Raw genomic sequence first — 26,964 nt, 5'->3', positions numbered from 1 at the left:
TATAGCCGACAAAGATATATGGGTGTCCAAGTTCAAATGCTTGACCGCTACTCTTGAGGATGTTGCCCGTCAGAAGGCCATTCTGGCTCAGAATCATAAATGGAGTGATATTGAAAACCTTCCCAAACAGGACAAACTTGTATTCGAAACATGGAATGCCATCCCCAACACTTATATAAACATGAAAAAGTATGCATTTGGAGTCCTGTCGATCTTCGGCTCCACATATGTATGTGAGCAGGTCTTCTCCAACATGAACTATATTAAAAACAAACATCGATCACGCCTCACAGATGACAGCTTGCAAGCCTGTGTGAAAATGAAGGTGACGTCTTACAGCCCTGATGTGCAGACACTGTGCACTGAGGTTCAGGAGCAAAAATCCCATTAACCAGGTAATTTAGCTATTAATTTGCAAAAATATATTTTACATTGTTAAGTGAAAAAGTACTTTTTTTATTCAGATTGACAGCTGACTGCACGATCCTGTATATAGCAATAAGGTAAGAAACAATATATGCAGTGTTATATTTGTGTAATGCGGGCGAAAGCGACCTTCCGGATGTGACGTCACGGGGGGTGGAGCCATGTGACGTGGGTGGAAGGTTCGGGTCCTTAAGCGGGTAAACCGGAAGGGGAAGTCAGTCGGGGTGTGAGCGGAAAAGAGTGAGGCCACGCGGGCGAGTGAGAAGAGGGGGGGGCACCGACGGCCATCGGGAGCCAACCCCGAAGACAGGAGGAAGCTACGGAGTGGTGTGCAGCTGCGGAGAAGACAGCCAGAAGGGCTGCGTGTTAGAGGCAGCGGTGTGGCTGCCAGGTGTGGCGGGAGAGAAGAGGGAGAGACAGCACGAGGCTGTCAGAGCTGCAGAGAGGACGGAGGAGAGAGGAGTTGCAGCGAGTACAGCCAAGGAGGGCTGTGTGAGAGTAACAGCAGCGGGGCTGCTGTTGTGGATCGGGCCGACATCGGAGTCAGCACCGTGGAGAAGCGACAGAGTAGAGACAGCCGTGTGGGAATACAGTACGAACCGAATAAAGGACACTGAGCCAGACATCGTGGTCCACTCGTTTATTACATTTGTTTTAAATGTTGCAATGGTTTTGCGGCTCCCAGTTTATTTTTTCCTTCGGAAACGGGTCCAAGTGGCTCTTTATGTCTTAAAGGTTGCAGACCCCTGGTCTAAGAAGTCCACCCACACCTCCACTTCCACAAACTGCTGGGAGTTGCCTCGCTCTGCCTCACAGTCAGAATCCTCCTCCTGCTTCACGTTGCCTCCATCGATGTGAAGGTACGATTTTGGAGTTGAATCTTCATCTTCACAGTTTACTGTCACTTTTTCGCTCTTCACCATCACTTTCTCACATTTCACCTTCACTTCTTCGCTCTTCATCACTTCTTCACATTTCACCTTCATACCTTTAAAAGTGTCCAAGCTGGGATTCACTTCTGGTTTCATGAGGGATGGGCTCATTGCAGCACTTTGACTTTCACAAGCCGATTTCAGGCTCCACTCCTTGGGGATCTTCTGATGAGTGTATGTCCTCTGGTGATGTTTAAGACTTGATGACTGTGCAAACGCCTTCTCACACAGAGTGCAACTGAAGGGTTTCTCTCCCGTGTGTATTCTCTGGTGGTTTTTAAGATGTTGTAATTGTGCAAACGCTTTCCCACACAGAGTGCAACTGAAGGGTTTCTCTCCCGTGTGTGTTCTCTGGTGTAATACAAGAGCAGATGAATATGAAAACGCGTTACCGCACAAACTACACTTGAAGGGTTTCTCTCCCGTGTGTGTTCTCTGGTGGTTCCTTAGAACTGTTGGATCTGAAAATGCCTTGTCACACACAGTGCACCTGAAGGGTTTCTCTCCGGTGTGTGTTCTCTGGTGTATTTTAAGATGTTGTGAATGTGCAAACGCCTTCTCGCACAGACTGCAACTGAAGGGTTTCTCTCCCGTGTGTGTTCTCTGGTGTATTTTAAGATGTTGTGAATGTGCAAACGCCTTCTCGCACAGAGTGCAACTGAAGGGTTTCTCTCCTGTGTGAGTTCTCTGGTGCTGTGTCAGATGTCCAACATGATCCGTGCTGCCTTTGCTCCATCAAACCAAATCTGCAGAGGAAGTGTCAGAGGAAGCGTCAGCTGCAGACAGAAAAAAAATAATATCCAGACCATCTACGTCAGTATCGAGGCACAAAGGAATGCATATAAACAGTCACACATGACTTGCACGTCTATACTCACTCATATATTCATGATAGAGTGAAAAAGATTCCAAAATTCATCACACGGGCACACAATGAGAGGGCAAATGGTCAGCCTGGAAGCCCTAGTATCTTCAAAATGAATGTTAACCTAAAACTCCAAGCACACAATTTCGGTTGTCTGGCTACAAAATATTTATGAAAGCAAAATTCAGCTAACATAGCAAAGGGTGTTGAAAATAATACTATTTGTATTATGCAGAAATGCATAAATTAATGTTCAATCACAACTTAAAGGTGTGAAGCCAGGCTCCGATTTCCTTGAATGCTGGGATGAACAGATCTAATTTCAGCTACATATGTGCTGTGTTAATTTCCTGTTTCCATTCTCGTAAAAAGTTCCGGAGGAAAACAAAAATAAACTATTGTTTTGATTTAACCTCCGTGTTCAATCGAGTTAATATACTTTACTGCAAATACAAACTTGACACTGTAACACACACTGGCATGGTAAAAAGGTGGTGGTGTGTTCAGAACCATGCCTGGCCACCTTCATATGCTCCGTATTAATGCTTCCCCACAATAAGTTAGGTTTTCACGAATCAATCATGTTTGTTGTCGGCGATAATCAAACTTTAATTGTAATAACACTATGTAACACAATATTTGTTCCTGGGTACTAAGTGTTATTTTTTTATTGCTTATGCCTAAGAGTCTAGAAAATGGCTATTATTCCCCACAAACTTTGCTTTTGTGACCATAATTTTATGTTAACGAAAATAACAAATTCACCTGTTTTCTCATTGAAAAGAGGTACATTTCTAAATATCAATGTCCTGGTCACAAAAGCAAAGTTTGTGGGGAATAATAGCCATTTTTGTACTTTAGAGGCAAAAGCAATTAGGAAATAACACATACTAACCAGGAACAAAACATATTTTTTCTTACACAGTGGAATAACTGTGCCACTGCTCCCCACATAGATAAACTTTTTACATACACATATATTTCACATGAATGCCATGTAAGTGTAGATCACTTGTCAGCAGGTCATTGGAATGATCCAGGTGTCAAGGGATCAATGACTGAGATGTTTGACAGATGCACCAGCTGTGCTTCACACTGTCTTGCTGCATTTTAAGCACCCGGCGTTCCACCCATTCATGTGAGCGTTACTCCTCCGATCTCACTGTTGTTGCAGAGCAAATATCTCCAACTGCCCCGCAGCATATATCACGGGCCTCCTCCACAGAGGCTGATCATGACACTCCTGGTACCAGTCATCAGCAGGTGTGATCAACTTCACATCCTCCAATCTCTTCTCAAGCCAATGCCATGCCTGTTTAGCTCGTAACACCTGGACTAACAGAAGATGCTTGAGCATGCTGTGTGTTTATGCGGGATTCATGATCCAACCAATGCAGCTTGGCCTCCCAAAGAAACTCGCTGATTATATTCTGGACTGATATTTTAAGGATCTGTAAGGTTCTAATACAATCTTGTTTGGTTCAATAGAGGGGATCATAGGCTGGCCAGTCTTAATTATAAGCCAGAACAGATGGTCCTTTAAGTAAGTTAATATTTTGCATCCACAGAGAAAGGAGTAATATCTGTGGCCAAGAAGACTCACAGCTTTGTTTGTTCGTTTATTTCTAAATCCTATTGTCTTGGTGAGGGTTGTAGCGGCAGCACATTTAGTAGGGCAGTCCAGACTTCCCTTTCCCTGGCGACAGACTCTGGATCTTCCTGGGGAATTCCCAGGCATTCCCAAATCAGCCAAGCGACATATTCCCACCAGCATGTACTTGCCTTGGCCCCGGGGACTTCCCTCAGTGGGACGTGCCCGATAGAGTTCCAGGGGCAGTCTATTGGGGGGCCTCGTTACAGATATTGTATATTGATATCACTCGTGGAATGAGGCCTGGTGGCTCGGTGACCCACGTAACTCATTTGGACCCAGCTTGGAATGGCTACGTGGCACCGTCCTGTGCGCCCACCATCCACAGTACAAAGAGTGAGAGGCGGGTGCGATGCCAGTATGGCAGGGAGAGGGATGGTCTCAGACAGACTAGACCTTGGTGATGGACACTCACAGCTTTGTATGGCGCAAAAGTCCAGGCAGCTTCCACACAGTGTTACACAGTCTAATGAAAGAATGCTGCTAGACAAATTTAAAGTGAGACTTTGGCTGCCAAACCAGAGCTGGTCGTGAACACATTAACCAGGCATGGGAGCTCCTCCACCACATGTAGAACTGCCTGATTACTCTTTGGTTCTTTCGGTTAAGTCACGTCTAAAGATAAAATAATAAATTAAATAGCATATTACGACGTTTCGATTGCAACACAAGCAATCATCACAGACAGCGGTAAGCAAGATGACGACGTGGTACGGTACGCAAGCTCCAAAATTAAGATTGAACCACTTCTTCGGGGAAAATTTAAGCTCATCTTTTTTCTCTCTCTCAGGCTATTTGTTCTCTCTGCCTGTGTCCTCTCTTTGGAATTTTCACACTTAAATTCGAACTTAGCAATCTTTGAAATACGTAATCAACCGGGCTATGCGTTAATTGTGTGTTGACCGACTCTGTGTTGTGATTACATTACATTTCGATATTTTACTAGGTTATTGCGTGCCGTGCCGCGTCGTCATCTTACTTGCAGCATCACGTTGTCGTCCACTCATTGATATGCTAATTTTTCTCTGCCCCCTCCCTCTCTCCGCCCCCGCCCCCCTCTCTATATATAAGGCCCCGTCACAGAAACGACCTCTCTCTTTGTGCCGATATGTGTTCTCTCTCTGTGTGTCCTTGTGATGTCTGTCTGCTTGTATGTCTGTCTATAGTTTTCTAGTTAGATTTTTGTTGCTCTTTCTTATATGCCTGATGATGATTGCTTGTGTTGCAATCGAAACGTCGTAATATGCTATTATTTAATTTATTATTTTATCTTTAGACGTGACTTAACCGAAAGAACCAAAGAATAATTCCTGCAGTCACGAAAGCTCCAAAATTAAGATTGCCTGATTACTCATGGAGAGTTGAGCAGGTACAGTGTTGTATGACATGAAATTCCCCGGCAGGTGATTTATTTTGGTGGAACATACGCAAGGCCACCTTTCATGATGGAATTATCCAGGCACAGAACAAGATTATCTAACCCCATCTCATTAAGTAGCCATTTCCAGATCATCAGCAGATATAACATGGTTGACCAAGGAACGATCCCTTAACTATAACCAGGCATCGATGCGCGTATCATTTTAACCGTAACCAATGCTATTTATTTCTATGGCCATTGAGAGCTTCTCAAACGACATAATTATTTAAGATGCTCTGTAATGTAATGCATGGGGCCAGAGTGAATTTCTGTCACAAGCCAAGTTGAACAGGAAATGACTCCGACTCCTGGTCACGCAGCTTTAGACGGGCTTTCCCAAAATCATCAAAGAATGTGAGCAGAGGCAGAGACGTAAAAAACAAAGAACCCAAAGCCCCAAGCCTCTATATGGTACTACATGCCTTAATTACATCAATAAAGCAGAGATATAGTTTCTGCTGAAAATCGGCACTCCTCAGCCCCTTGAATATCAGAGGTTACGATCTGGGAAAGTGCATCGCAAAGCCAAAAGTGCGATATTCAATACTTAAGCCTTACCTAAATAATGGCATGAGGTAAAAGGAAAATTAAAAAACTAAACAATTATAATTAACATTGAGAAACCATACACAAGACAAAATATGGGAAAAATCTATATAAATAAAGCAAACTTTGTTGAACGTTTTTTTATGGAACCAAATTGTGCCAACAACACCAGATGGCAAAAATCCCACATTGTCTATCCTGAAGCTCTCCAAGGGCAACGTATTTAAAAGCTGTCCTCATTATGAAACAAACAAGCCCTGCTATTGTATAACACAACCACAAAACCGTGACAATATACACATTTACAGACTTCATTGGCAGAATTAAATTATTCTAATAAAGACAGCATGGCAAGACATTACTTTTATTGTTTGATTACCGAGACCTGGGCTTAGCCGGGAAACTTAGTTATTACTGGATACTATACTTCCGATAAAGTTTGTGCGTGAGTGGGGAGCGGTAGTGCAACGGTTAGCGTGCTGCGCTATGAACCCAGCGAGCCAAATTCTATTCCCACAGAGCAAAGCCACAACATTTGGCTGTCGTCTGATGAAGCTGGTTGGAATTAGTGTCAAAACGTTGTACTCAGATTGTAAATGTTGTGGCTTGGCTCAACACACCGATGTGCTGTACTAGTACACTACACTATACACTACACACTACTATACACTACAGTATTATACACTACACACTAGTGCTGTACTAGTGACGCATTGGCCACGTTCTGTTTACGTGACAAACCCCTTATTAATTGGATGTATCGGGTGGTAGCGGGGTGAACGACACATTTATTTATTTACGCGATCTCACACAAACAAACCTGTATTATGGCTGTATATTTGGAGTTTGCGTGTCCCTCTCTCTCCGTGGTGGCGTGGATGCTCCTCCAGATCCTGCGGTTTTCCCTGCACATTTAGAGTCAACATCACCACGCGTTTAGAGTATTTGACCGATAAACATTTCCACACGTAAAATTTCGATTTAAAGCTTTCGTGACTGCAGGGATTCATCTTCTTGGTTCTTTCGGTAAAGTCACGTAGAAGGGAAGTAATAAAATAATCAAAATAAAACATAATAAAATAATTATCACGACGTTTCGACCGCAACGCAAGCACCCGTCAGGTGAAAACCAGGTCTGTCGACACCTGGTTTTCACCTGAGGACGGCTGCTTGCGTTGTGGCCGAAACGTCGTGAGAATTATTTTATTATGTTTTATTTTGATTATTTTATTACTTCCCTTCTACGTGACTTTACCGAAAGAACCAAGACGATTTCCACACGATGATAAGCCCACTGTGTTGTGGGCAGGTCGCTTCTGAAAACGAGCGGTGTAGCTCAAGTGGCCTATGCCTGGTAAAATAAAAAAAAAACGTAGAAATATTGAAAGTAAAAACAAAGTTTCAAAGTAGTGAGCCAGGTGAAGATAAATGAAACTTAAGCAGAGAATTAAAGCAAATGCAATCAGGCGAGGGCAGGAGGCAAGGCCCCGCATGGCTAGGCCCCGCTTTGTAATGTTCCAACCTGGACATCGATTCCGTACTCGCTGCTACTCAATTGATATCCCTACGAGGGAGGAGCCAGGCTCTACCTGAGTTCACAACAACAACCACCACCACCACAACAACCGCCACGATGTAAACTTCTCACCAGCGAGCGTGCGCGAAGCAGAAGCGACCTGGTAACTCGTGACGTCATGCGGCAGCAGGTGACATGACGTCACGTGCGGGGTTCACACAATCCCCTCCCCCAACCAGCATCAGGGTAACTGAATACAGTATATTATAGTAATAGGTTTTTACCCTTTTAAACTGGTACAAAACTGACACCTTTATACAAGGCATCATGTTTGCAATAACCACAACACAAGTAGTCAAAAATGCAAACAAAAAAAGCAACTCTGATAATGATAATATGCACTGTCCTTGAAGTTGATTGGTCCACACCCGAGACGGCTTTCTCTGATACTGCACTGTGTTTGAGTAGTACGCCTTCTGGTGTCATCTGGTTCTATGGCTCCCTCTCTTGAACAGAGACCCATTGGGTGCGTGAGCTCAACAATAACGTGAACATTGTGTGTGGACACTGTTTGTTGGCGCAGTCGGGGGCACAGGTGGTGCATTGGCCAGTCATCTCAGTCAGTCGACCCATGACACCTGGATCTGCCCCGTGCACATAGCCTAGCACAGGGGTCGGCAACCTGCGGCTCCGGAGCCGCATGCGGCTCTTTTGAACCTTGACCGCGGCTCCGGGGCGGATGCTAGCGAGGGGAGGAGGCGCACTGTGACACCTGCTCTGGCGTTGCCGCTGCTGACAGGTCGCCGCTCCGCTCCACACTGCCCGCCCGGTGACAGGCAATAACGTTGCCGTTGCTTTGTCACATGTTTGGAAGAAGTAAAAACCTTCCTGGGCAGCAAAGAGCTCACCTTTGCTGAGCTGGAACAGCCAGAGTGGCTGGAAAAATTACATTTTATGGTAGACATGACAGCACATCTAAACACGCTAAATACAACCCTTCAGGGGAAAGGAGGCACAGCCCTGCACATGCTGGAGGAGGTTTTGGCATTCGAGCGCAAGTTGACAGTGTTTGTCAAAGATTTACAGAGAGGTACACTGTCTCACTTTCCCTCTTTGAGAGAGTTCAAACAAAGTCATGATACGATAAATTTGGAATATTTCAAGTCTGCAATCACCACAATGCAAAGTTCGTTTGGGAAACGATTCTGTGAGTTCAGAGAGGAAAAAACGACATTATCCTTCCCTGTCACTCCCCTGGCGATCGATCCATCCCTATTGAATATGACTGCATTTGCAGGTGTAAGTCAACCTGATCTTGAGATGGAACTGGCCGATATAGCCGACAAAGATATATGGGTGTCCAAGTTCAAATGCTTGACCGCTACTCTTGAGGATGTTGCCCGTCAGAAGGCCATTCTGGCTCAGAATCATAAATGGAGTGATATTGAAAACCTTCCCAAACAGGACAAACTTGTATTCGAAACATGGAATGCCATCCCCAACACTTATATAAACATGAAAAAGTATGCATTTGGAGTCCTGTCGATCTTCGGCTCCACATATGTATGTGAGCAGGTCTTCTCCAACATGAACTATATTAAAAACAAACATCGATCACGCCTCACAGATGACAGCTTGCAAGCCTGTGTGAAAATGAAGGTGACGTCTTACAGCCCTGATGTGCAGACACTGTGCACTGAGGTTCAGGAGCAAAAATCCCATTAACCAGGTAATTTAGCTATTAATTTGCAAAAATATATTTTACATTGTTAAGTGAAAAAGTCCTTTTTTTATTCAGATTGACAGCTGACTGCACGATCCTGTATATAGCAATAAGGTAAGAAACAATATATGCAGTGTTCTATTTGTTTTAAATGTTGCAATGGTTTTGCGGCTCCCAGTTTATTTTTTCCTTCGGAAACGGGTCCAAGTGGCTCTTTATGTCTTAAAGGTTGCAGACCCCTGGCCTAGCATAAGCGCCGTGGTGACGTCACCGCCACTTAGTGGCGAATGGCGGTTGTTGTTACTTTGTGTGTATACACTGTGCGTGTACAGACTGTTTGTATACTGTGTGGGTAAACTGTGTGTACGCTGTGTACATGGTGTGTGTAGACATTGTGGGTACACTGCGTGTGTACAGTGTGTGGGTGGTCTGAATCAGTCGGGCGGCATTATCTTCTCATCGGCTGCGCTATGCTGTGTGGAAGCTACCTGGTATGTTGCTCCGCAAGAAGCTACGGTTCTTCTCGGCCAGTTTTGCCCTCCCTTCTGTAGGCATGTGAAACGTGGACCCCTCTAAATGGAACATCTGCGCCAGTTCGAAACATTGAGGCCGTCATGCTAACACTCAGATTGAGGGAAGCCAAGTGGTCGCACATTCTCTATTTATTGCAGAGGTTCAAGGTTCAAATCCGACAGGCACGTCTGGCTACTCCAGTAACATTTAACAAAATATGCACCGTCTGTTTAACAGTGGATGTAAAACATACGATTGTGTCATTCAAAACGCATAGGTCATTGCATGTTGGTGTCATGGTCAATATTTGGGCAATTTCAAACATGATCCAGAAATTACATAATGAAGATTACACATCAATCATTACCCCCTACTGACAGACTCATGCCCACATGCAGGTGACAGCAGTGTCACCTTATGACACAGAGGCAGCTACCACTTGAAGGTGCTCTTCGAGTGTTTGTGATGAGATATGAAACTGAGTTGCTGAGGCAATTAAGCAAGCACCATATCAATGCAAATATAAATATAACAGTCGAATACTTGGAAGCTTATTGGCTCTTGCTCCTGATTCTTCATCTACCCAACCCACAGGTCCACAAATACTCGCCGCTCTTACTCTGCAGGTTGAACCCAGGAATTCAGTGTTCAAATTCACGTTTTTTTTCATTAAAGGCCTGTGACAAAGGTGCATCTATTGGAGCTTCATTGTCTCAAGCCTACCCATCTACCGGGTCTCCATTTGACTTTGTATTGTCTAAGAAGTCCACCCACACCTCCACTTCCACAAACTGCTGGGAGTTGCCTCGCTCTGCCTTAAAGTCAGAATTCTCCTCCTGCTTCACGTTGCCTCCATCGATGTGAAGGTACGATTTTGGAGTTGAATCTTCATATTCAGTTTACCGTCACTTTTTCGCTCTTCACCATCACTTCACATTTCACCTTCACTTCTTCGCTCTTCATCACTTCTTCACATTCGCCTCTTGACATTTCACCTTGATACCTTTAAAAGTGTCCAAGCTGGGATTCACTTCTGGTTTCATGAGGGATGGGCTCATTGCAGCACTTTGACTTTCACAAGCCGATTTCAGACTCCATTTCTTGGGGATCTTCTGATGCTTGTGTGTCTTCTGGTGATGTTTAAGAATTGATGACTGTGCAAACGCCTTCCCACACAGAGTGCAACTGAAGGGTTTCTCTCCTGTGTGTGTTCTCTGGTGTATTTTAAGATGTTGTGAATGTGCAAACGCCTTCTCACACAGTGCAACTGAAGGGTTTTTCTCCTGTGTGTGTTATCCGGTGTTTTTTAAGAGTAGATTTACGTGAAAATGCCTTCCCACACACACTGCACTTGAAGGGTTTATCTCCCGTGTGTGTTCTCTGGTGTGATACAAGACCAGATGACTGTGAAAACGCCTTCCCGCACAGACTGCACCTGAAGAGTTTCTCTCCTGTGTGTGTTCTCTCGTGTCTATGAAGACCTGATGACCGTGCAAACGCCTTCCCACACAGAGTGCAACTGAAGGGTTTCTCTCCCGTGTGAGTTCTCTGATGTAATACAAGAGCAGATGACTGTGAAAACGCCTTCCCGCACAGACTGCACTTGAAAGGTTTTTCTCCTGTGTGTATTCTCCGGTGTTGTTTAAGAGTAGATGAATCTGAAAATGCCTTCCCACACACACTGCACTTGAAGGGTTTCTCTCCCGTGTGAGTTCTCTGGTGTATTTTAATGTTGTGAATGTGCAAACGCCTTCCCACACAGAGTGCAACTGAAGGGTTTCTCTCCCGTGTGTGTTTTCTGATGTAATACAAGAGCAGATGACTGTGAAAACGCCTTCGCGCACAGACTGCACTTGAAGGGTTTTTCTCCTGTGTGTGTTCTCCGGTGTTTTTTAAGAGCAGATGAATGTGAAAATGCCTTCCCACACACACTGCACTTGAAGGGTTTCTCTCCGGTGTGAGTTCTCTGGTGCTGTATCAGATGTCCAACATGATCCGTGCTGTATGCACACTGGTTGCATTGTTGCCTTTTTGTACCGAGCTGCGCTGAGTGCCTTTGCTCCATCAAACCAATTCTGCAGAGGAAGTGTCAGACGAACCGTCAGCTGCAGACAGAAAAAAATTATATCCAGACCATCTACGTCAGAATCGAGGCACAAAAGAATGCATATATAAACAGTCACACATGACTTGCACGTCTATACTCATTCATATATTCATAATAAGAGTGAAAAAGATTCCCAAATTCATCACATGGGCACACAATGAGAGGGCAAATGGTCAGCCTGGAAGCCCTAGTATCTTGAAAATGACTGTTAACCTAAAACTCCAAGCACACAATTTCGGTTGTTTGGCTACAAAAGGAATATTTATGAAAGCAAAATGCAGCTAACGTAGCAAAGGGTGTTGAAAATAATACTATTTGTATTATGCAGAAATGCATAAATTAATGTTCAATCACAACTTAAAGGTGTGAAGACAGGCTCCGATTTCCTTGAATGCTGGGATGAACAGATCTAATTTCAGCTGCATATGTGCTGTGTTAATTTCCTGTTTCCATTCTCATAAAAAGTTCCAAAAGAAAACAAAAATAAACTATTGTTTTGATTTAACCTCTGTGTTCAATCGAGTTAATATACTTTACAGCAAATACAAACTTGACACTGTAACACACACTGGCATGGTAAAAAGGTGGTGTGTTCAGAACCATGCCTGGCCACCTTCATATGCTACGTATTAATGCTTCCCCACAATGAGTTAAGTTTTCACGAATCAATCACGTTTGTTGTCGGCGATAATCAAACTTTAATTGTGATAACACTATGTAACACAATTTTTGTTCCTGGGTACTAAGTGTTATTTTTTTATTGCTTATTTCTAAGAGTCTAGAAAATGACTATTATTCCCCAAAAACTTTACTTTTGTGGCCATAATTTTACGTTAACGAAAATAACAAATTCACCTGTTTTCTCATTGAAAAGAGGTAGATTTCTAAATATCACAAAAGCAAAGTTTGTGGAGAATAGCCAATTTTTGTACTTTAGAGGCAAAAGAAATTAGGAAATAACACATACTACCCAGGAACAAAACTTTTTTTTTTGTTACACAGTGGAATAACTGCGCCACCGCTCCCCACATAGATAAACTTTTACATACACATATATTTCTCATGAATGCCCCATGTAAGTGTGGATCACTTGTCAGCAGGACATGGGAATGATCCAGGTGTCAATGGATGACTGAGATGATTAACAGATGCACCAGCTGTGCTTCCTGCTGTCTTGCTGCATTTCAGGCACCCAGCGTTCCACCCATTCATGTGAGCGTTGCTACTCCTACCTCATTGTTGTTGCAGAGCAAATACCTCCAACTGCCCTGCAGCATACATCACGGGCCTCTTCCAGAGGCAGGTCTGATCAACTCCACATCCTCCAATCTCTTCTCTAGCCAAAGCCATGCCCGTTTAGCCCATAACATCTGGACTAACAGAAGATGATTGTGCATGCTGTCTGTTAATGCGGAATTCATGACCCAACCAATGCAGCCTCGCCTGCCAAAGTCTCAGATTATATTCTGTACTGATATTTTAGGGCTCTGTAAGGTTATAATACAATCTTGTTTGGTTCAATAGAGGGGATCATAGGGAGGCCAGCCTTAATAAAAAGCCAGAACATACAGTCCTTAAAATAAGTTCATATTTTGCATCTGTAGTGGCGGTACGCGCTGACAACGGGGGCGCGTGTGTGAGCGCGCCGGGTGTGGTCACATCGCATGGTATAGCGGTGACGCGCGCTGACAGTGATGGATCACGGGGCAGCGCGTGGTGCGTGGTTGTGTGCGCTGACACAAGATGGGAAACAGGATCATAGGGCAGCGCGTGGTGATTGGGCAACTGGGGTGGGTGCTCTCAGCGACGTCCGCATGGGCTCCGCCTCCCCCGGGAGCGGAGGACTATAAAGGGGGACGCGCGGGAGCACTCGGGGAGTTGTTAACCAGTGAAGATCGAAGACGGAGTTGGAGAGATAGGGCCCTGGGACCCCTAGTCCCGCTGTCCTTGTAAGGGCCGGGGCCCTGTGCGGCTCAGAGGCGAGACTGTGGGACCCGCGGTCTGACGTCCATGTGGGGCAAGACTGTGGGACCCAAGGGTCGAGACTGATACCCCAGTTGGGGTGGTTTCCCGAGAAGCTACGTGGCGGAAGAGCCCGTGGGTGTGTAGCCGGGGGACCCGCGCAGCTTAGGCTACAGTGGCCATACGTGTAACTAAGTTTGGTGTTAATAAAAGTGTGCTACCCGTAAAGTCGTCTCCCGCCAAGTTACTACATTACAACTGGCGTCAGAAGTAAACCTGTCTTCAAAAGGATGGATACTAGGAAGACTACCCGTACCCACGAGCAAGATCGGGAAGACGACTACGACTTACCGGAGCTACAAGCCACGGGAGGGGAGGACGAGGAGATGCCGACGCGGCAGCATCTCGCGGCGATACCTGACGCTCCGCTCGGGCCCGACAACGGCTTCCAGGATGCACACTCCCGCCTGGCGGAGTTGCTGTTCGCCGCCGCTTCTATTTTGGCGGAAATCACTGCTTCTGGAGGCGGGAGGACGACGGCAAGGCTGGAGGAGGAAGCGGGGCCCGAACGATCCCGCCAGAATGCGCTCCGCGCTTCAAATTTTGAGATTGGCGCCAATTTTGATGATCCGCCATCGATTGGCGGGAAGCGTGGACACCATGTGGTCGGGGACCTCCACTCCACACAGCCCGCGTCATCAGCGCGCGCCAAAAGTCTCCACCATGCACCTGCCGAGGGAGCCGACATTTTTCTCAACCACAGCGGCGCGCGGGAAAATCGTCCATCGGAGGAGGACGACCAAGTCTTCCAACAAAGACTGCCCGCGCTGACGGCGTTCAAGGCTGAGAAGGGCGACTGGGGGGCCTTCCAGCGAAGGTTTCTTGCACATCAAGAAATGTCGGGGTGGTCCGACGCCACTGCCCTGTGTGCGCTGCCGGCGACGCTGGACGACGACGCACTCGCGGCCTTCACATCCGCCCCGCAATCGTCCCGCTCTACGCTCCAGGCCGCGCTGCACCTCATGGCCAAGGTGTTTGGACCGCCCTCGACCTGTCGCCACCAGTTCTACGAACGGCGAAAAGGGGACGGAGAAACTACGCTCGCCTACCGCACGTCGCTGCTCGCCCTGGCGGACGCCGCCTTTCCCCGCATGGACGAGGAGGGGAAGGACGCCATGGTGACAGAACAGCTGCTGGCGTTGGCCCACGACCTGGGGGTCCCCATCAATACGGCTGACGAAATGGACATCTGCTCCTTGGGGGTTGCTACAAGTATACATGCACACGAGGTCCTCAAGCGCAAGCGGACGGTCGTCTGTGCATCGGCGGGGATCGGGACACCTGCCTCGATGGTCGCCGAGCCTCAGACTGTTCCGGCTCGGGAGGAGGTCTTCACCGTGGCGAGACCGGGAGATTGGAGATCGGGAGGTCGCTCGCCCATGCGATCGTCCCGCAAGCCGGAGCAACCGAAACCTGCGACGTCTCTCGTCATGTGTTACAACTGCGGCCTTCGGGGTCACGTCGCGGCCGGGTGCCGGGCCCCGCGTCAGCGAGCCACGGGACCACGTCCGGACGACGACCAAGGGCCAAAGTCGTCCCAGCTACCCCCGGCAAGTCTCGGCACCATACACGCTCGGTCCACATACACGGCACACTCGGGTCGCCGCTTCGCGGTGGAGGGACCGCGCATTGGGGCCGGGAATTCGGTTCGGCGAGGGGGGTCCGTACACGGCCTGGGAGCAGTCAAATGGTCTGAGTTGGCCCACAGGATAGTGGCTGCGTCGGCCGGGTCGTCCGTAGTAACGGGATTTATTGACGGGGTTGAGATCCGGGTGCTGGTGGACACGGGTGCGTTGGCCACGATCATTTCGGACCTTATTTATAACATCCTCCCCGTACAATGTCGACCCCTACTCCCGGTGGACGTACCATGTTACGCGGCGAACGGGGGCTCTTTGGGAATTGTCGGACAGATTCGGGCGACAATTTGTATTGGCGATATTAAATTGGCGGGTCCTATTTTTGTTTCATCGTCCCTGGCAGTTCCTTGTTTACTGGGTACGGACTTTCTGGCTAAAATGCCCATTAAGATTCTCGTAGATCAGGCCTGCATTGAGCTTCCATCGGGTCGGCGTATTGCATTTTTGACAAGTCCTACCAAAATACGCACGGTTTGTGCGACGGTCCAGGCGCTGGCAACTCAGACTGTGCGAGTGCCCCTGGGATCGCAGATGCTGGTACCCCTTCGATTGCGGAAACCCTTTGGGGTGGATGCGGCGGAACAGGGTGTTCTGTTGGGGCCGTCAAACAGAGCTGTTGGGGGCCTCGATTTAGCGGTAGCTCAGACCATGGTGCGGGCGGACGGCGATCCATTCGTTATGGTTCTGAACACGGGGTCGCGACCGGCTGTCATTACACAGGGCACTGTGCTTGCTCACACGGCGCCGTTACCTGTGGATGAGCAGATCGTTGCACACGTGGATTCTAACCTCGATCCGCACCCTCCATCAAAGGAGGATACAGAATGGTTGGACTCGTTGTGTGCTGGGTCTAGTAACCTGTCTAGTGTGCAGTTGGGAGCATTGAGGTGCCTGCTACTCGAATTCGCTGATGTGTTTAGCAGACACAAGTACGATATCGGCTGCACGGACCTGTTGCGCCACCACATAGCGACGGGTGATGCGGCCCCAATTCGGCAAAATCCCTTCCGGCTGAGCCCAGCCGAGAAGGAGCATGTGCAGTCGGCTGTCAATGACATGCTGGCTGCCGACATCATTTCGCCCTCTTCCAGTCCATGGGGTGCTCCCATCGTCCTTGTTAAAAAACAGGACGGGTCCTTACGGTTTTGCGTGGACTTCCGCCGCCTAAATAAAATCTCGATGGCCGACGCGTATCCACTCCCCAGGATGGATGAGTCGCTAGATGCCTTGGCGGGGGCACGGTTTTTTTCAACGCTTGACCTGCTTTTGGGATTTTGGCAATTGCCCCTCGATGAGGAATCGAAACCAAAGACCGCTTTCCGGACACCTGGAGGCCTATTTCAATTTAATCGATTGCCCATGGGGCTACATTCCGCTCCCGCCACGTTCCAGAGGCTCATGAAATTGGTTTTGTCAGGACTCCAATGGGACACCTGCTTGATTTACCTCGATGACATCATCGTTTTTAGCCGGACTTTCGAGGAACACCTCCAACGATTGAGGGAGGTGTTCCTCAGGATGCGTTCCGCTAAATTAAAATTTAAACCAGCTAAATGTCACCTGCTTCGGGAATCGGTGAGGTACTTGGGGCATATCGTTGGCCGTTCAGGAATCTCTACAGATCCTGCTAAGACGCGCTGCGTCAGCTCGTGGCCAACGCCAACCTCAGTCACTGAGGTCCGCAGCTTCATAGGGTTTGCCTCCTACTACCGCCGTTTTGTAGAAAATTTTGCCACCATAGCCAGGCCCCTACATGCTTTGACGGCTAAAGGGGTAAGGTTTCACTGGGGGCCGAAGGAGGAGGCTGCGTTCTGCTCCCTTCGGGACGCCTTAGTGCGGGCTCCTCCCCTGTGTTACCCCGATTTCACGCAACCGTTCCTGCTTGACACGGATGCCAGTAACACGGGTATCGGGGGAGTGCTCTCGCAGGTGGTCGGGGGTGTCGAACGAGTGGTCGCCTACGGTAGCAGAGTTTTGTCACCTGCGGAACAGCGCTACTGTGTGACGCGTCGTGAATTGCTAGCGATCGTTTTTTTTATCCAGCAATTCAGGCCGTATCTCTACGGCCGTCATTTTACTGTTCGTACGGACCACGCGGCGCTCCAGTACGCAATGCGGGTTGCACAACCCTCGGGTCAATTATCCCGATGGTTGGAGGTCCTCCAAGACTACCAATTCACGACCATTTACCGTAAGGGTGTGCGGCACTCGAATGCGGATGCCTTGTCGCGGTTGTCGCCTCGCTCGGATTGCGCATGTCTTCTGGGATCGGCGCGGTGTAAACCCCCTGTCGCTGTCCCCGCGGAAGTTCTGCTCGCCGCCACTGACGCCCCATGGGTCGACGTACCTGCCGCTCCCGCGTGCGGGGACTCGTTACTCGCGTTGCCTCTTGTTGAGTGGGGCCGTCTCCAAATGGCGGACAGCTCCCTACTCACGTTGCGTTGGAGGGCAGAGGGTTCCGGGGTGGGGGAGACGGGGGTCAGCTCCTGGGTGGTCAGGCAGGGCCTCCTGATGAAGTGGGACAATATGTCCCGGCGTCATGCACTCGTTGTGCCATCTGCTATGCGAGGTAGGGTCGTTCTGGCTGCTCACGAACGACTCCTGCATTTGGGATTTCACAAAACGCTCGCTCTACTCCAGCGGGACTATTATTGGCCGGGTATGGGGAGCGACGTGGCGAACATCCTCAAGGGGTGTGTGGGATGCGCTCAAAGAAAACCGCCGCCAGGTAGCGGCTAATCCACCGCTACAGTCCATCCAGGTTTCACGCACGAACGAACTGGTCGCGCTCGACATCTTGGGGCCCTTTCCCGTTACACCTAGGGGCAACAAGTACCTGCTGGTTGGCGTAGAATACTTCACCCGATGGCCCATGGCATGGCCGCTCGCCAACCAGTCGGCTGCAGCAGTGGCGGACGCCTTCGTCCAGGGCTATGTTTTGGACAAAGGTGCCCCCGAACGCTTGTTGACTGACCAGGGGAAAAATTTTTCGAGCGTCTTGTTGCGCGAGGTGTGCGACCTGTTGGGTACGAAGAAAGTGCGTACCTCCCCGTACCACCCACAGACTGATAGAATGGTTGAACGTCTCCACAGGACGATTACTTCTATGTTGTGCCAACAGGTCTCTGACGATCAAGTTGACTGGGACTTACAGGTACCAGGGGTCCTCGCGGCCTATCGAATGGCACCCCATGCGGCGACGGGTTTTTCCCCATTTTTTCTTATGTATGGGCGAGAGGCCGATCCGCCCATGGATGCCCAACTGGGGATTTCCCAGCCACGTGCGAAGTCTAAATTGGCCGACCACATCAAATTTAATATCGCCAAATTGGCTGAAGCGCGGGAGGCTGCGAGGTTGAATTCGAGGTCTCGCCAGATCGCTAACGAAAGATTGCATGCACGAAAGGTGTATACGCACGATTGGAAACCAGGCGATAAGGCCTGGCTGCACTGCCCACATGCACCATTGGCCACGTCCCCTAAATTGTTGAGACCATGGAGGGGACCTGTGGAAGTCGTGCGTATTGCTCGACCCCAGTGTGTTCAGATTAAATGGGGAAAACGCCGTTGGTACGTACACCCCTCCCGTCTGAAACCTTTCGCGGCACCACATGGCCTCCCTTTGTGCCGGGACGACCGAGCGTGCCATGTGGCCGTCGACTCGGGGAGGGATGTGTCGCAGTCTGATCCTCACGTGTCTCCGCCTAACCCACTCCCAGGTGTCTCGGACCTGACGGCTGCTGATCGTCGGGAACCGGAACCCCGAGGCATGCGCGGATCTCCGATGCCTGCCCCGTGCCTTCCTGGCCTGCCGGCGCCACCGGACGGTCTGCCGCGTCTGGTGCCGTACGACGGACCGGCCAGGCGGACTCGTGCTAAGACACGACACTTTTCCTGAAGAGAGAAAAAAAAAGAATAGAGAGGGGGTGCCGGGGTTGCATCTCTTCGCGGCGTTCCCCTTCGGCCCGGTCTAATGTCCCGTTCAAGGGGCGGTCGGGAAAGAAGGGACGCTACACGGGTCATTTTTGTATGTAGTTTATTGTTGTCGCTCGCCGGTTTGTACATATTGTTCTTGTTGTTACGGTGGCGTGTTCTGACTCGTACGGGCTTGCGTAGTCCTTGTTGTGTTGTGTTGTTGTGTTGTGTTGTTGTGTTGTCTTATGTTGTTGTGTTGCATGGTTATTGTTGGTGTTACGGGGCACACACGGGGAGGAAAATATTTTTAGCAGCCGGGCCGGCTGCGAGCTATGTGGTAGGGGGTGATGTAGTGGCGGTACGCGCTGACAACGGGGGAGCGTGTGTGAGCGCGCCGGGTGTGGTCACATCGCATGGTATAGCGGTGACGCGCGCTGACAGTGATGGATCACGGGGCAGCGCGTGGTGCGTGGTTGTGTGCGCTGACACAAGATGGGAAACAGGATCATGGGGCAGCGCGTGGTGATTGGGCAACTGGGGTGGGTGCTCTCAGCGACGTCCGCATGGGCTCCGCCTCCCCCGGGAGCGGAGGACTATAAAGGGGGACGCGCGGGAGCACTCGGGGAGTTGTTAACCAGTGAAGATCGAAGACGGAGTTGGAGAGATAGGGCCCTGGGACCCCTAGTCCCGCTGTCCTTGTAAGGGCCGGGGCCCTGTGCGGCTCAGAGGCGAGACTGTGGGACCCGCGGTCTGACGTCCATGTGGGGCAAGACTGTGGGACCCAGGGGTCGAGACTGATACCCCAGTTGGGGTGGTTTCCCGAGAAGCTACAGGGCGGAAGAGCCCGTGGGTGTGTAGCCGGGGGACCCGCACAGCTTAGGCTACAGTGGCCATACGTGTAACTAAGTTTGGTGTTAATAAAAGTGTGCTACCCGTAAAGTCGTCTCCCGCTAAGTTACTACATTACACATCTACAGAGAAAGGAGTAATATCTGTGGCCAAGAAGACTCACAGCTTTATTCATTTATTTCTAAATACTCTTGTCTTGGTGAGGTTTGCAGTGGCAGCACATTCAGTAGGGCAGTCCAGACCTCCCTTTCCCTGGCGACAGACGAGCTCTTCCTGGGGAATTCCCAGGCGTTCCCAAAGCCAGCCAAGCGACGTATTCCCACCAGAATGTCATGGGCCAGGCCCCTAGGAAGTCCCCCAGTGGGACGTGCCTGGTAGAGTTCCAGGGAAAGTCTATTGGGGGGCCTCCTTACAGATATTATATATTGATATCACTCATGGAACAATGCCTGGTGGCTAGGTGACCCACGTAACCCATTTGGGCTCAACCTGGAATGGCTCCGTGGCACCATCCTGTGCGCCTACCATCCACAGGATGAAGGGTGAGAGGTGGGTGCGATGCCATTATGGCAGGGAAAGGGATGGTCTCAGACAGACTAGACCTTGGCGATGGACACTCACAGCTTTGTATGGAGCAAAAGTCCAGGCAGCTTTCACACAGTGTGACACAGTCTAATGAAAGAATGCTGCTAGACAAATTTAAAGTGAGACTTTGGCTGCCAAACCAGAGCTGGTCGTGAACACATTAACCAGGCATGGGAGCTCCTCCACCACTTGTAGAACTGCCTGATTACTCATGGAGAGTTGAGCAGGTACAGTGTTGTATGACATAAAATTCCCCGGCAGGTGATTTATTTTTGTGGAACATACGCAAGGCCACCTTTCATGATGGAATTTTCCAGGCACAGAACAAGATTCTCTAACCCTCTCTCATTGAGTAGCCATTTCCAGATCATCAGCAGATATAACATGGTTGACCAGGGAACGATCTCTTAACTATAACCAGGCATCGATGCGCGTATCATTTTAACTGTAACGAATGTAATTTATTTATATGGCTATTGTGAGCTTCTCAAACTACATAATTAATGAAGATACTATGTAATGTAATGCATGGGGCCAGAGTGAATTTCTGTCACAAGCCAAGTTGAACAGCAAATGGTTCAAACTCCTGGTCACGCAGCTTTAGACGGGCTTGCGCAAAATCATGAAAATCGTCAATGAATGTGAGAAGAGGCAGAGACATAAAAAACAACCCGAAGCCCCAAGCCTTGATATGGTCCGATAACCTTAATTACATAAAAAAGCAGAGACATTACTCTTAATGTTTCATTACTGAGACCTGAGCTAAACCGGGTAACTTGGTTATTGCTGGATAAATACTATACTTCCGATGAAGTTTGTGCATGAGTGGGAAGCGGTAGTGCAACGGTTAGCGTGCTGCGCTATGAACCCAGCGAGCCGATTTCTATTCCCACAGAGACAAGCCACAACATTTGGCTGTCGTCTGAAGCTGGTTGGAATTAGTGTCAAAACGTTGTACTCAGATTGTAAATGTTGTGGCTTGGCTCTTCAACACACCGATGTGCTGTACTAGTACACTATACACTACTATACACTACATTATACACAATTATACACTATACACTACACTAAACTATACACTACACTATACACTACTATACACTACTATACACTACACTACACATTAGTGCTGTACTAGTGACGCATTGGCCACGTCCTGTTTACGTGACAAACCTCTTACTAAATGGCTGTGTCGGGTGGTGGCGGGGTTAACGACACATCGATTCACGCGATCAATCCCAAACAAACCTGTATTATGGCTGTATATTTGGAGTTTGCGTGTCCCTCTCTCTCCGTGGTCGCGTGGATTTTCCTCCGGATCCTGCGGTTTTCCCTGCACATTTAGAGTCAACATCACCACGCGTTTAGAGTATTTGGCCGATAAACATTTCCACAAGTGGATAAGCCCCCATGTGTTGTGGGCAGGTCGCTTCTAAAAAAGAGCGGTGTAGCTCAAGTGGCCTATGCCTGGTGAATAAAATTAAAACGTAGAAATATTTAAAAGAAAACAAAGTTTCAAAGTAGTGAGCCAGGTGAAGACAAATTAAACTTAAGCAGAGAATTAAAGCAAATGCAATCAGGCGAGGGCAGGAGGCAAGGCCCCGCATGGCTAGGCCCCGCGTTGTAATGTTCCAACCTGGACATCGATTCCATACTCGCTGCTACACAATTGATATCCCTACGAGGGAGAAGGAGCGAGGCTCTACCTGGGTTCACAACAACAACTACAAACAACAATCACCACAACAACAACAACCACCACGATGTAAACTTCTCACCTCGGATCTCAGTGAGCTAGTGTGCGCGCAGCAGCAGCTACCTGGTAAATAGTGACGTCATGCGGCAGCAGGTGACATGACGTCACTTGCGGGGTTCACACAATCTCTCCCCCAAGGAGCAAGTTCAAGTTCATTTATTAGGTATAGCCCTGTGAGCCATTCAGCTCTTGAATCGGGTGCAACCGCAACAAACAAAAAACAAAAACATGAACAAAAAAACATCTTAAAGTGAATATGTGACTAAGTGCAAACAGAAAATCCAAGAAAAGACAGCAAAATATTGCAGAAAAAACACCGTACACCAACGCTGTGTGCAAAAATCCCAGTGGGATGCAAGTCAAACAACAACAACAACAACAACCACAAGACAGCTTAAATTAAGGCCATCAGTCTAACTCTGTACTACAACAAACAAACATGGCTAAACCAATACACTTTTCGAAATCACCAAAATAAAGCCATGAAAGCAATGAAAAAGCAATCATAGGAACTGTGACAGAATTTTCACAATAAATGGCATAAACAACATGTACTACCAAAACCCTGCAGCCATAGCTGGCTGCATGAGTCACTCCACCTTTAAGATCAGCACACTAAATCAAAACACAGGTCATACTTTGTAGCGATCATCCGGAGCGAAACATTTTATTTTAGGTCACTGAATAGCACTGGCAGCTAGGGGTGTACAACTCCTCTAGAGCAGTTTTGAGTGAAGATCTCATAGGTAGTGACTCAAGTTTCAATTTATTGGCAACAGCATTCCAGACAGGGTAACTGAATACATTATGTTAATGAGAAGGGCGCATGTCAGGTGATGGTGTTTGCCTGCTGTCCCCGTCCCAAATAAGCATTTTACTGGAACGGAAATCGGCAGACGTGACGTCACGCTCAAAATCCCGGTGGGGGGGGGTAAATACCTCGGTGGCATGACGTCACTAGTGGGGGACACCTCCCCCTCGCATATCATGCCGAGTTAGCGATGGGTGACGTCAGAGAGCGAGATCAGGGTTAGAGTTCAAGTTTATTTAGATTCCATTTCTGTGGCTCCCTCTCTTGAATAGAGACCCATTGGGTGCGTGAGCTCAACAACAACGTGAACATTGTGTGTGGACACTGTTTGTTGGCGCAGTCGGGGGCACAGGTGGTGCATTGGCCAGTCATCTCAGTCAGTCGACCCATGACACCTGGATCTGCCCCGTGCACATAGCCTGGCACAAGCGCCGTGGTGACGTCACCGCCACTTAGTGGCGAATGGCGGTTGTTACTGTGTGTGTATACACTGTGCGTGTACAGACTGTTTGTATACTGTGTGGGCAAACTGTGTGTACGCTGTGTACATGGTTTGTGTAGATATTGTGGGTACACTGCGTGTGTAGTGTGGGTGGTCCGAATCAGTCGGGCGGCAATATCTTTTCATCGGCTGCGCTATGCTGTGGAAGCTACCTGGTCTGTCGCTCCGCATGAAGCTTCGGTTCTTCTCGGCCAGTTTTGCCCTACCTTCTGTAGGCATGTGAAACGTGGACCCCTCTAAATGGAACATCTGCGCCAGTTAGAAACATTGAGGCCGTCATGCCAACACTCAGATTGTGGGCCAAGTGGTCGCACATTCTCTATTTATTGCAGAGGTTCAAGATTCATATCCGACAGGCACGTCTGGCTACTCCAGTAACATTTAACAAAATATGCTCCGTCTGCTTAACAGTGGATGTAAAACATACAATTGTGTCATTCAAAACGCATAGGTCATTGCATGTTGGTGTCATGGTCAATATTTGGGAACTTTCAAACATGATCCAGAAATTACATAATGAAGATTACACATCAATCATCACCCCCTACTGACAGACTCATGCCCACATGCAGGTGATAGCAGTGTCACCTTATCACACAGAGGCAGCTGCCACTTGAAGGTGCTCTTCGAGTGTTTGTGATGAGATATGAAACTGAGTTGATGAGGCAATTAAGCAAGCACCATATCAATGCAAATATAAATATAACAGTGGAATACTTGGACGCTTATTGGCTCTTGCTCCTGATTATTCATCTACCCAACCCACAGGTCAACAGATACTCGCCGCTCTTACTCTGCAGGTTGAACCCAGGAATTCAGTGTTCAAATTCACGTTCTTTTCATTAAAGGCCTGTGACAAAGGTGCATCTATTGGAGCTTCATTGTCTCAAGCCTACCCATCTACCGGGTCTCCATTTGACTTTGTATTGTCTAAGAAGTCCACCCACACCTCCACAAACTGCTGGGAGTTGCCAAGCTCTGCCTCGCAGTCAGAATTCTCCTCCTGCTTCACGTTGCCTCCATCGATGTGAAGGTACGATTTTGGAGTTGAATCTTCATCTTCACAGTTTACCGTCACTTTTTCGCTCTTCACCATCACTTTCTCACATTTCACCTTCACTTCTTCGCTCTTCATCACTTCTTCACATTTCACCTTCGCCTCTTCACATTTCACCTTGATACCTTTAAAAGTGTCCAAGCTGGGATTCACTTCTGGTTTCATGAGGGATGGGCTCATTGCAGCACTTTGACTTTCACAAGCCGATTTCAGACTCCATTTCTTGGGGATCTTCTGATGCTTGTGTGTCCTCTGGTGTCTTTTAAGAATTGATGACTGTGCAAACGCCTTCCCACACAGAGTGCAACTGAAGGGTTTCTCTCCCGTGTGTGTTCTCTGGTGTCTATGAAGACCTGATGACTGTGCAAATGCCTTGTCACACACAGTGCACTTGAAGGGTTTCTCTCCCGTGTGTGTTCTCTGGTGTAATTTAAGATTTTGTGAATGTGCAAACGCCTTCCCACACACAGTGCACTTGAAGGGTTTCTCTCTCGTGTGAGTTCTCTGATGTAATACAAGAGCAGATGACTGTGAAAACGCCTTCCCGCACAGACTGCACTTGAAGCGTTTTTCTCCTGTGTGTGTTATCCGGTGTTTTTTAAGAGTAGATTTATCTGAAAATGCCTTCCCACACACACTGCACTTGAAGGGTTTATCTCCCGTGTGTGTTCTCTGGTGCGATACAAGACCAGATGACTGTGAAAACGCCTTCCCGCACAGACTGCACCTGAAGAGTTTCTCTCCCGTGTGTGTTCTCTGGTGGTTCCTAAGAACTGATGAATGTGAAAATGCCTTGTCACACACAGTGCACTTGAAGGGTTTCTCTCCTGTGTGTGTTCTCTGGTGTATTTTAAGATGTTATGAATGTGCAAACGCCTTCCCACACAGAGTGCAACTGAAGCGTTTCTCTCCCGTGTGTGTTCTCTGATGTAATACAAGAGAAGATGACCGTGAAAACACCTTCCCACACACACTGCACTTGAAGGGTTTCTCTCCTGTGTGAGTTCTCTGGTGCTGTATTAGATGTCCAACATGATCCGTGCTGTATGCACACTGGTTGCATTGTTGCCTTTTTGTGCCGAGCTGCGCTGAGTGCCTTTGCTCCATCAAACCAATTCTGCAGAGGAAGTGTCAGACGAACCGTCAGCTGCAGACAGAATGTTTTTTTATCCAGACCATCTACGTCAGTATCGATGCACAAAAGAATGCATATATACACAGTCACACATGACTTGCACGTCTATACTCATTCATATATTCATGATAAGAGTGAAAAAGATTCCCAAATTCATCACATGGGCACACAATGAGAGGGCAAATGGTCAGCCTGGAAGCCCTAGTATCTTGAAAATGACTGTTAACCTAAAACTCCAAGCACACAATTTCGGTTGTCTGGCTACAAAAGGAATATTTATGAAAGCAAAATGCAGCTAACGTAGCAAAGGGTGTTGAAAATAATACTATTTGTATTATGCAGAAATGCATAAATTAATGTTCAATCACAACTTAAAGGTGTGAAGCCAGGCTCAGATTTCCTTGAATGCTGGGATGAACAGATCTAATTTCAGCAGCATATGTGCTGTGTTAATTTCCTGTTTCCATTCTCGTAAAAAGTTCCAAAGGAAAACAAAAATAAACTATTGTTTTGATTTAACCTCTGTGATCAATCGAGTTAATATACTTTACAGCAAATACAAACTTGACACTGTAACACACACTGGCATGGTAAAAAGGTGGTGGTGTGTTCAGAACCATGCCTGGCCACCTTCATATGCTCCGTAATAATGCTTCCCCACAATAAGTGAAGTTTTCACCAATCAATCACGTTTGCTGTCGGCGATAATCAAACTTTAATTGTGATAACACTATGTAACACAATTTTTGTTCCTGGGTACTAAGTGTTATTTTTATATTGCTTATGCCAAAAAATCTAGAAAATGGCTTATTCCCCACAAACATTGCTTTTGTGACCAGAATTATACAAGAACTAAAAAAACAAATTCACCTGTTTTCTCATTGAAAAGTAATACATTTCTAAATATCACTGTCCTGGTCACAAAAGCAAAGTTTGTGGGGAATAATATCCATTTTTTGTACTTTAGAGGCAAAAGCAATTAGGAAATAACAC

At 47.8% G+C, this 26,964-nt stretch overlaps 2 protein-coding genes and 1 pseudogene across 2 annotated transcripts; all 3 read right to left on the bottom strand.

Annotated features, from left to right (window-relative positions):
• Positions 1-1,051: 1,051 nt before the first annotated feature.
• Positions 1,052-2,093, bottom strand: LOC144737571 (uncharacterized; the record flags this gene model as incomplete). Its single annotated transcript, XM_078620334.1, has 1 exon — positions 1,052-2,093. A coding segment is annotated over one exon (945 nt), but the record flags the coding sequence as incomplete, so codon positions are not given.
• Positions 2,094-9,724: 7,631 nt separating this feature from the next.
• Positions 9,725-19,242, bottom strand: LOC144737565 (uncharacterized). The gene is given in 4 exon segments (XM_078620323.1): positions 9,725-10,852; positions 10,854-11,321; positions 11,323-11,667; positions 19,092-19,242. Coding segments are annotated over 4 exon segments (1,152 nt in total). The 5' UTR covers positions 19,133-19,242; the 3' UTR covers positions 9,725-10,554.
• A 4,845-nt stretch (positions 19,243-24,087) lies between these two features.
• On the bottom strand, positions 24,088-25,969 carry LOC144737560 (uncharacterized; annotated as a pseudogene).
• Positions 25,970-26,964: the final 995 nt, after the last annotated feature.

The sequence above is a fragment of the Lampetra planeri genome, chromosome 71 (assembly GCF_965212315.1).
Source record: "Lampetra planeri chromosome 71, kcLamPlan1.2.h2, whole genome shotgun sequence".
NCBI lineage: Eukaryota > Metazoa > Chordata > Hyperoartia > Petromyzontiformes > Petromyzontidae > Lampetra > Lampetra planeri.
The sequence above is the reverse complement of the archived record's forward strand: the minus strand, read 5'-3'. Positions and strand labels throughout refer to the sequence as shown.